Source organism: Danio rerio, chromosome 1, assembly GCF_052040795.2.
Source record: "Danio rerio strain M-AB ecotype USA chromosome 1, GRCz13ab, whole genome shotgun sequence".
NCBI lineage: Eukaryota > Metazoa > Chordata > Actinopteri > Cypriniformes > Danionidae > Danio > Danio rerio.
In genome coordinates, this window is record NC_141021.1 from 9,454,443 (window position 1) to 9,466,071 (window position 11,629).

General features: G+C 41.7%; 1 protein-coding gene across 1 annotated transcript in view; it reads right to left on the minus strand.

Moving 5' to 3' along the window:
• The window catches only part of myo15ab (myosin XVAb), a 73,519-nt gene extending 64,073 nt beyond the window's left edge, over positions 1–9,446 (minus strand). The window contains exons 1-7 of the mRNA XM_087236662.1: positions 8,965–9,446; positions 2,623–8,766; positions 1,507–1,589; positions 1,359–1,422; positions 1,127–1,236; positions 807–881; positions 611–701 (exon numbers count right to left, since the gene is read on the minus strand). Coding sequence (XP_087092788.1) covers positions 611–701; positions 807–881; positions 1,127–1,236; positions 1,359–1,422; positions 1,507–1,589; positions 2,623–8,730 — 6,531 coding nt within the window. The 5' untranslated portion in view covers positions 8,731–8,766; positions 8,965–9,446. The remainder of the gene's footprint in view (positions 1–610; positions 702–806; positions 882–1,126; positions 1,237–1,358; positions 1,423–1,506; positions 1,590–2,622; positions 8,767–8,964) is intronic.
• Positions 9,447–11,629: the final 2,183 nt, after the last annotated feature.

An 11,629-nucleotide genomic window follows, 5' to 3' on the forward strand; every position in this document is an offset into this window, starting at 1 on the left:
ATGTTAGCCATTTAGTAAAGAAGCTCATGACGCAAGCCTATGATGCAAATCCACGTCTACTGTGAAGTGAATTACAGGTGCGAATGAAGCAAATTTGCAGTTCAAATGTCTCGAGTAGGGCGACGCAATGGCACAGTAGGTAGTGCTGTCGCCTCACAGCAAAAAAGTCGCCGGTTCGAGCCTCGGCTGGGTCAGTTGGCGTTTCTGTGAAGAGTTTGACTCAGCCGAGACTCGAATCAGTGACCTTTTTGCTGTGAGGCGTCAGCACTACCTACTGCACCACCGCATCGCCTTTCATAACTTTTATTATGTTATATTTGGTTCTAGTATTTTGTTTACATAATTTCTTGTCGTTTTATTAAAGCCGTTTTCATTTCATGTTTTTATCTTACTTAACAATAACAACATGATCCTTATCCTTAATGCTAAATAAGAGAGAAATTAAATGATCTGTAAACATCATTTCTTTTATTAAAACTAAGTGATTGTTTTAGATGTTGCTCCAGAACCAACAAAGACATTGAACAAATCTGACATGGTGAAATGAAGGCAAGTGTACAGATCTGACAATTCTGTATGCATGTGTGTATGTGTAATTAGAGCCACATACCTGTTGTGTAATGTTTCTCTTATGGTGAATTGCAGTGAGGTACCTCAGAACCAGTTTGGTTGCTTCTGTTTTTCCAGAACCACTTTCCCCACTACAAAACATACACTTCCATAACACAAAGTTCTAGAGACATACAATAATACGTTAATGCTCTCAAATTCTCTACAAATGGCAAACACATATATTTTCATCTGACCTGATAATGATACACTGGTTTTGTTTGATGTCCATCATTGTTGTGTAGGCAACGTTTGCAATTGCAAAGAGATGACTGAAAAAAATGTATAAGAGGATGTGTTAACATACTGTGACTATTTAGAAGTAACAACAATCTATAACAGAGTTTTGTAAAGGGATGATGATATTTATCTTAATTTTATTTGCTAATTTGTTTTTAGTTACACATTTTATTAGAAAGCATCCTAATGTGCTGTATAAAAATAATTATGTTAAATGTTTTTAAAAAAATCTGTTTAATATTGTTGTTTATAAATAGTTAAAACATTTAAAACTTACGGTGGGTTATCTGCCATGGCATGGCCTTCGTACTGCAGAACCATATCTGTGCCATAGATGTTAAAAAGTTGGTATGGGTTCACAGATACCAGAATACTGCCAATGTAGGTCTGTTTCAAAGAAGAGGGAGAAAATTAAATATCTATTTACATTTTGTAGAAAAAAAGTAATTTTGCTAAATAATCTAACCAGTGAAGTTGTTTATTACTATAATCCTCAACTGTAGACTCACATATATAAGCTCTTGATCAAAGCGAATCTTCAGGTTTATCAGTACTGCAGGCTCAGTAAGCTGTCTGCAAGAAAGGGAAGAAGAATGATTTAATATCCAAAGATCAACACTGCATATACGGTAGATATAAATATTAATGATAACATACTCCATTTGTGTCATGTCCTCAGTACCATCCCCTTTTCTTTTCACTCTGTAGCTGACAGTAGGCAGGCTCCTTATAGAATACATCTGTTTGACAAATAAAACGTACGTTAATTAAAAGCATTAATGCTATCAAAAGCCATTCAAAGAAATCTGAGAAATAATTTCAGCCTATTTGAATGTTATCACTCGATTGAATGGGCGTTATCAGCTGATAGATATGGGCAAGTAGGGGGCTTCTGTGCCTACTGTTAGACTCAGAAGGCTGTTATCATCCATATACATGGTAAATCAGCTATTGATCACATACTGTTGCGGCCATAAGTTAACGAGAATTATTTAGTTATTAAATGTCCCATTAATTGTATTTTAATTATGTCAACCCCTACCCCAACCATAAACCCAACCGTCACAGTAATGTAAAACAGATCTAGGTCTGGAGTATTCTCTATTAGTATAGCTGATTAACCATGTGGTTGAATAATAACAGCCTTCTGAGCTTACCCATATCTATTAGCTGATAACCGCTGATAACGCTCATTCAATCGAGTGATAACATTCGAAGTGAGAACATTTTCAGTTTATTAAATTACATTAGAGAATATCTTCTATGATGAATTAGGTTGAATTGTCTTTTTTAGGGCCTGCACTACAATAATGCAGAGATGATTATCACTGGTCAGCAAGGCAACCTGAGAGGAGTTATAATCGGCCTTGTAAATCTCATCTGACATCCGATGTAGTTCAAGACTGCAGCTAAAACCTGATGCAGATAGGTGAGCTTGGTTGGCCCTTTTGTTAAGGCTTAAAGCCTAACAGACTTGTTAGCTCTTACAACGGCATCACTGTCTACTTGACAGCATTGCTCAGTGGTATGCTTAGTCTAATTAAACCTACTACTTACTTATCCCTAAAGGTTTAGCAAACTGAATGTGTTGCTCTACTCTATTAAAGAGATACATTTGTTTGTGTTTTCCTATATGCAACGCCAGAATTAAACCAAATGAAGAAACTGAAAGATAAAGAGTTGTCTCTAGAAAGAGAAGACACTGCATTTGCAATTTTCTTACCATTAGTTAAATACATGTCAACAATTCAGCATCTTGTCTTAAAAGATTACCTTGTCATACCATGTTCCTCTTGGCTCCCCTTCACGATCTGGAACCCACTGTGGTTCTGTTTGCCCAGGCCGAAGAACGGTGGGTGGTGGGGTGAGGAAGTCCATCATTTTTTCATCACGGTACATAGACCATTTAATGAGGTTCTGTACTGTATCATGAGGCAGGACTTTTTCTGAAGCCCATAGGTCCTCTGCAGTTTGTCCCTCTCTGGCATTCTGTGCCCAATGTTCTTCTGGACCTGGACCTTTTTGCCGTGGTGGAACAATAGCATAGCGACCATCTGGTCCAATAATCACCTGCCCAGAGGATGTCATATAACTGGAGATCCCTGAGGGTAGTTGGTAAGAGGCCTTCTTGAGATTAGGATTCTTTAGTGCATCAATTAAATCTGGTGAAGTGGGTACTGCAAATCCTTGAGTGAGGACTGACCCATCAGGTAATCTGTATCTGGCATTACGGAGGTTTTGATTTAGTAGTGCTGCTGATAAATTTGGACTTTTATTTCTTCGAAGATCTGCTGAAAGAACAGATCCATCTGGTAGCTGGTAAGTCGCCCCTCGAAGTTGTTCATTCTGCAAGGCATTTGAAATATTTGGACTGCTTGGTTTATATAAAGCTTGTGAAATAACAGATCCATCTGGGAGCCTGTAGGACACATTCCTCATATCCTCATTTCTTAGGGCAGAGAGCAGGGATGGGGATTTAGGCTTATATCTTGAATCAGCACTTATTATAGAGCCATCAGGTAACCTGTAGGAAGCACCACGGATATCCTGATTTCGAAGTGCACTTGACAAATTTGGAGACTTATCATAGACTGGTCCACTTATAATTGACCCATCAGGTAACCGATAAGTTGCCTTTCTCATTTGCTGGTTCTGAAGGGCTGCTGATAGATTTGGCGAGATAGGTTTGGACTGCCCATAGTCTGTTACTAATGTGCCATCTGGAAGTCTATATGTTGCTTTCCGAATGCTTTGGTTTTGAAGTGCACTGGCCAGATTTGGAGAAGTTGGATCTATTGGCTGATCAGTCGTTATTATTGTCCCATCTGGCAATCTATATGATGCCTTTCTGATGTTTTCATTCCTAAGTGCATGTGATAGATTTGGGGAAGTTTGTGGTTGCTGTCTTGCGTTTACAAGGGTCCCATCTGGAAGTCTATAAGCTGCATTTCTCACATTTGGATTCTGCAAAGCATTGGACAGGTTTGGTGAAGAAGGTTGCTGTAAATGGGAATCTGGGTATATTATTGTTCCATCAGGAAGTCTGTAAGAGGCTTTTCTTAGGTTTTGGTTCTGCAAAGCATTTGAGAGATTTGGTGAGAAAGACTGTTGTTGACGTGGGTCCATTCCCATCATGGATCCAGCGGAAAGTCTATATGAAGCATTTTGTAGCAGGGGATTTCCAATTGCATCCACAAGCATTGGAGAAGCGTTTACATTTAGTCCCTGATCACCATATACTAATGACCCATCAGGCAATTGATAAGTGGCATTGCGGAGTTGGGGGTTGTGCAATGCATCAGACAGAAAAGGAGATTTCCTAGGGTCCTGTCTATAACCCGGCACAGGTGCATAAGGAGAAACCATTCCTTGAACAGGTGATCGATATGATGCTTTGCGAATATTTTGATTCTGCAAGGCTGATGAAAGAGCTGGAGATCCCCTTGGACCATAGCCAGATGGAACACGGGATCCCCTGCGGCGTAAATGTGTTCGGTAGGAAGCATTGCGCACATTTGGATTTTGAAGAGCACTGGAGAGAATGGGACCAGCACCTGGATCTTCAACATAATCATAGCCTGTTTCTACCTGAGTGTAGGGTGAATGTGGTCTCTGAAAGGATGATCTGAATGATGCATTGCGAAGCTGAGGGTTGTGAATTGCATTGGACAACATGGGTGACACTGGCTGACCTGGAGCTTGTTCAAATGCTTCCATTTGAGGAACATATGGGTAAGACAAAGGTGGTTGTTCAGGGACCTCACCAAACTGAGTCACCTCGGGAGCATAAGGTGAGCCTGGTCTTTGCAATGGTGACATGTAAGAAGCTTCTCGCAGTTGAGAATTTTGTAAGGCATTTGACAAAAGTGGAGATGCCATCTCTTCTGTATGCTGATGCAGTACAACCATTTCAGGGTTATATGGTTGCAATGGGGAGACCTGTGCAGCATGGTTTTGCAGGGTAAGAGAGGGAACTGGTGAAGGTGGCTGTCCAGGAACCTGTGGAACATTAATGATCTCAGGAGCATAAGGCGACATAGGCTGTTGGAAGGATGCATTATAGGATGCATTTGGAGGGACACTTTGGATTTGGAGGGAACTTGTATGCATTGGAGACTGCGGGGCACCAATAAACTGATCAAACTGTACAGGCAATGGCTCTGCACCAATGGGTAGAGGAGATCCATATATTGGAGGACCAGAAAGTACAGAAGTAGGCGGAGACCTAGGGGAAGCGGAACGCATTGGTATCGGTGAGCCATGTTTGATAGACGGATGAGGAGAGACTGGCCTGGAAAGGTGTCTCACAGAAGGTTGAGGTGAAGGAGGGGGGATGTTTTTTTGAGAAAACTGTGGTGAAGGGGGCATCATGCCAGGTCCACGCCTCAGTGATTGTCTAGCCATGAGTGGACGGCCACGGCCTATGGGTCTCTGTGGGTTTCTCATTGCACCAGGTGTTCCTGGAGGAATGAAACGACTTGGTTCCCTTCTCCCCATTCCAGTGTGGTGACCTGATAATTGTGGGGAGGCTGTGAAATCCTGTGGCATCATAGATCTGTTACTACGTATAGATGGTCTAAAAGGTTGTACATTTTGTGTTGGAGCACCAGAATGACCCCCACGACCAGGATATGGTTTTACAGCTCCCATTGGGATATTTCCACGGCCCCTTCCTCGCAGCCGACCTCCAGTGGATCCAAAAGGTGGAGAATCCTTCATTAGGCGAGTGGATCTGCGGGAGAGAGTGGGAGATGGTGATCTATGTTGTACTGGTGATTGTTGAGAGTCTGCTTCCATAGTAAAGCTTCTTCGAGAGGGAGTAGGTGATGCTCTTTGAGCCATTGATGGTGACTGGGGTCTGTGAAAATCCCTAGGTTTAACACTGGCCATGGTTTGCATTCCCATCTGAGGGGAAGTTGGAGGACTCATTCGCCTAAGTGGAGATGGGGAGGCTTGAAATTTATTGCCACCAAATGGACGATTCATTTGTGAAGGTGAAGAGGGTGGACTTGGTCTCCTAAATGAAGCACGAGGGGACTGTGGTGGGCTTTTCCTACGGATAGATGCACGAGGTGAAGCTGGAGGACTGGTATAGAGAGATTGAGCTCGTGAGGGAATACGGCCAGGCATTTGCTGGGGAGATTGTGGAGGTGGTGCCTCTCTAAAAGATGGCTGAGGCTGCAAACGTCTGGGGACTGTTGGTGAAGCAGGTGGACCTTCTCTGAATGGAGTCTGAGGCTGGAAACGTCTTGGGGCCATTGGTGAAGTGGGGGGCCCTTCTCTAAATGGAGCCTGAGGTTGAAAACTTCTAGAAAGTGCTGGTGAAACAGGTGGGCTCATTCTGCGTGCGACAGGAGAGGAAGGTTGTTGAAAATGACTTATTGGAGATGGCCCACCCCTAGCTAGTCTTGGTGATGGAGGTGCTCCCATGCCTCCAATGCCACGCATAGAGGGCTGTGGGGATGGGCTTCTTCTAGGATGCATGGATAGCTGTGGGGAGGCATGTGGGCTCGGTCTGCGCATAGGTAGTGGGGAATGCCTAACTTCCATTACCGGTCCTCCGAAATTAGACATGGGATCCATGGATGTCATGGGTGCAATAGGCATAGACAGAGGAGAAGTCATCCCTACTACAGACCTCCTGCTTGGTGTGGGAGATGGTGGAAATCCACCAGTTGGAGCCATATATGGCATATGTTGATTGACGAATCCCTGAGGATTATTTGCTTGCTTAATCAGCATGGCTGTTGGTGTGGGCAATTGAGGCATTGTGGGATGAAGCAACTCATGTGGAGGCTCTGCCTGTAAATAAACATCATCCATTGGGGCTCCAGGCATATATGGGTAATTTTCATACTGTATCTCTGACATTTCTTCAAAATCATATTGTGTAGGGAAAGGAGGAAGCTCAACATCAATTCTTTCCTTACCAAAAAGCTTAACTTGGGGTCTTGGAACTCTGAACTCCATATCTCCATGAAGGGCCATACCCTCCATAGAGAAATCGGCATTCTTCTCACCATACATTCCATAAGCTTCTTCACCATCCATTATATCTTGCATTGGATAACTATAAGGATCATACATGTTATAGGCAGACTGCAGATATGGATCAACATCTGATTCACTGTAATTGACCTGATAGTCCTGAAGATAAAGATTTTCATAGTCCCCATATGCGTCCATGTACGGATCACCTGACATTTCAGCTTCATATGGGTCACCATAAAATCCCTGAAGGTCATCATAATATCCAAACTGTGCCTGGGAATATGGATCCATTTCATTCCCATAGAGATCATAAGCATTCTCCATTGGATACTGATCATCATAGTATTCCATGCCATCATCAAAATAAGGATCCAGTGGATGCTGCTGACCATAGTAGCCCATTTCTTGTGGATAATTGCCCATCTGCTCCTGAACTCCATATGGGTCACCATAGTCCATACCATCGTCATAATATTCAACCTCGTCCTCCATGCCATTGTGTGGCTGATAGTATCTATCCTGCATGTCATAATAGCCTTGATCATGTGATTCCAAGTCATAATAGTTATTTGGTTCTTCATACTGACTGTACTGCTGTTGAACTGTCCTTGAATAAGATGGTCCTTGCATCTGGGCATATTGTTCATCATACCTGTTAGAATGTTTATGGATTGACTGTCTTTGGAAAGCACTCCTTCCACCCCTGCTCTGATTATTATAATCATAACCTCCAGTGTCATGTTCATATCCATAATTGTGATACCCAGGATGAGCTCGCATGCTAGCTTGGCGACTTTCAGCAGGAAATGAATAGTTTTTGTTGTTTTTCTGGCCCCAGCCATTACGGTTCCTTCTGCTTTGACGCCCCTTTATTGAGAGGAACCTCTTGGTGAGCCAGTTTGTTGCCCCAGCAATCTTACCTAATACCTGGCTTCTATATTTAAATCCAGACCCATCCCCTGCATTCTTCTTCCCAAAAAGCCCTTTAAAAAATCCTGGCTTTTTCTCTGCTGCTTTAGAACTGCCACCTAATTTAATAAGCATATATGTTGGCTTTGGCCCTGATGAATCTTTTTTTTCCTTTTCCTTTTTCTTCTTGCTGTTTTTGAAACGCATCATGAACTTTGGAGCATTTCTTAAGAGAGATTTCCTCCTTTTTTTCCTAAGCAAACGATTCTTTCTTTTGCCAAGTCCAAGAAAGAGCTTGGAAGTGTTTTTAAGTCGTTTCTTTGAGCTCTTTCTCTTTCTAAATCCAGAGAACCTCATAAAAAGTTTAGAGGTATTTTTCAGCCCCCTTTTCTTTTTCTCTTCAGGTGGTGGCTCAGCTGGTGGCTCTTCCTTCTTTTTTCCCTTCTTCTTCTTTCCATCTTCCTCAGCTCTTGATTTATGATCTTTGGCTTTCTTTTTTCCTTTTCTATCCTCCTCTTCACTGTCCTCCTCATCTTCTTCCTCCTCTTCTTCCTCCTCATCTTCATCAGAATCAGGCGGTCTAGATTTGGACTTTCCCTTTGCAGTTTTACCTTTAGCATCTTTTCCACCACGCTTTTTCTTGCCTGCATCTGACTCTTCATCCTCATCCTCCTCGCTCAAGTTTTCATCCATCAACTCAGCATCTGAGCCCTCGTCAGTTTCAATAACTTCTTTCTTTCCTTTGCCTTTATCCTTTCCCTTCTTTCCATCATCTTTTCCTTTACCCTTGGGTGGCTCTTCTTTTCCTTTCTTCTTATCATCCTTTCCTGCCTTCTTGTCATCCTTTCCACCCTTCTTGTCATCTTTTGCTCCTTTCTTATCTTCTTTGCCTTTCTTTTCTTCTTCCTTTGGTTTGCTTTTTTCTGGCTCTGGTTTTCCTCCTTTCTTGGCTGCTGATTTTGAGTCTTTTTTGGCTGGCATTTTATCCTTTTAAAACCATGCTACTGTACCGCCTTTCTGTCAAAATACAGAAAAGTGTTTAAACAACAAAAACATTCTAAAACAGTATTGCTTATGTACAAACTACATTCAAAGGCAGCACATAACACTTTAAGGATTTTCTAATTTGCAAAACAAACCAAACAATATGGACTCTCACTACAGACTTGACCACCTTTTGCATATTTTGGGATAATAACTGAATATAAGACTTACCTGTTGCTGAATTTCTTTTATCTCTTCTCTGTACTTTCATAGATGAATTCTACATAGAGAGCATCTAAATCTCTGTTCACATGGTTCCACAAACCACAGCGCCCGACAAGGTCTATTAGAAGGACCTCTGTAGCAGAAGTTCTTAAATAGAGATCCTCTGTTGTGGTGTCTGTTTGTTTCTATAACCTTACACTCACCCACACACTCCTCTTTTCTTCTTCTGTTGATCATCAAGATAGAGAGGCACACCTACCTGTATTTCTCAACAAAGGACAACTTATGAACATACAAATAATTCCAAAAAAATGCAGTCTTCAACTATGATATGCCATCCATGAGTGACTCAGACATGAGCTGTGTGTCTGTGTAAATGAGAGGATGTGTGTCAGGTTTTTAGTTCTGTTGCAATGCTGTAGAAGGAACCTTAATTTGTCAGCTCGACTTGCCTTGGTGTAACTTAAGCTTGGGTCTCATTCCAGCATAAATAATGTAGGCACAGAGGCCCGTTACTACACAAGGTTGCACACACACACACTGTCAGTCACACACACCCAAATCTATGGTAGAGAATGCAGGCATGAATCAAGTGTACCAGCATGTGATTGCACTACTCTACCTCAACCTCCCATGAAAGTACCCTAATATTTGGTTCAGTTTATACCAAAATTACTTCTAGAAATGGTTAGATGCTGTGTGCCAGTATTATCCAAGCATGTTACAGTACATACCCCACTAGACACAGTTATACATTGGATCACTGCTGCACCACAAAAAAAAAAAAAATAAATAAATAAATAAATAAATAAAAATAAATAAAAAATACATATCACTCTGTCCCAAGGGTAGCTTTGTGGCTCTATCATCACTGTTTGTTTCATCATATACCAACCTACAGAAAAGCAACTAAAAAGTGTAAAAGATGGACCTATGAAAGAGTGTGATTTATAAGCCTGTTTCAAAAAAAGTGAGTGTTTTTGAAGTGTGCTGCAAAAGTATCTGAACAAGCTCACAGAGAGCAGTATCTGTGAAGATATGCGTTCCTACAAGGCCTCAGTTAAATGACAACAACAAACAATGGTATACTGGACAACTCAGAGCTTCATCAGGCCAAAGAAGATGCTTACAGGAATAGGGGTAGTCTTGTATAAAAAGACCGATTACACACAGAAAAAGGAGATTGGGACGGCAACCATCCAGATTACAGTATATCGCTCCAACTTTGAACACCTCTCCACACAACCATCAACACCTTTTGAAAAACCATTGTCCTCCACACCTGGACTTCAGATCAACCCGAAATTGAACTACTTTTTCTGAAAGCAGAAGAGGAAAAAAACTCCAGCTCCAGGTTGTGTTTCACCAGCCTGTCAGAGATCCTTTGCTGACCATCTGACGCCTCCTTTACACAGATCTTCAACAGATCACTTCACCTGAGCTTTCATGCTTCAAAAGCTGGTGCTGGTCCACTTGAAGGCCACGAGGGTACTGTTAATGAACCCTCTTCAGTCTGCCTACAAAGCAAATAGTTGTTGGGGACAATAAAGTCAACACAAGACAGCATATTATACTCACACTATGCTATCCAAATCGTGGCCAGGTGTGTTTCCAGGTTCGATTGTCAAGTGTGAGTGCTCCGAGTTGGGCCCATACGCGGTTCAGTTGGCCGGTCCTGGTCCAGTTGTAAGAGTTGTGACGCAATGCCACTTTTAAGAGACTGTTTCATATGAATTTATTAATCATTCTTACTTTTCAATGAACGAAAACTGTCATAGTTTTTTTAAAGAGGCAAACCCCTCGCTGCATTTTAGCTGCACCTTCAGCAAACCTCCTAATACGTGCAGCTCGATGACTTTTATGATAATCGTTATCGTCACGGTTAAAAAAGCAACTGTACCTGGTGAGAATACCCAGAGGTAAGGATCCTGTTTGTAGACTTCAGCTAGGCTCTTAACACAATCATCCCAAACCTCCTCCAGCCCTATCCACTTGTTAAGAGGTGACGTGTTTGTGACGTATGTATACTGTTTCCGGGTCCAAGCCGCCATTCATTTGAGGGGAGAAATCATTTGTTTATGATCACATTTTATTCCTATCACACATTAAAGTTAATTTTATATAAAATCATAGTGTACACAACAATCTCTGGGCTTGCTGCATAACAAATACCAAAATTTTAACAATTTATAAAAAAATTAATCACCTTCTGGCCATCGGATATTAGGCATGGACATATATGTTGCGATCGTGATTTTCGAAAGACTTAAATCGCTTTGTAAACGTTTATTATTACCATTTCATGAGTCTCCCCATTCAGTTGAATAGAGCGCTTGGACTCATCTCTCTGTCCATCTCTCTCTGGAGTGGATCACTAACTCTCTGACAGACAGGCAGCAGGTAATAAAACTGGCAACATTCTCATCCAGCACTTGTACAATCAGCACTGGCAGCCCCAGGGATGTGTTTTTTCTCCCATGCTGTTCTTCATTTACATGACTTCAAAAGTCCCCTCTGTTCAGCGAATAAAGTTTGCAGATGACACCACACTTATCTGCTTCATTCAGAACAGTGACAAGTCTTAAAAACAGGAGATTAAAGAGCTGATCACTATCAATTATTTCACTCAAACATTTTTGTACCTTACAATATAGCATTTCTTATGGTGTGA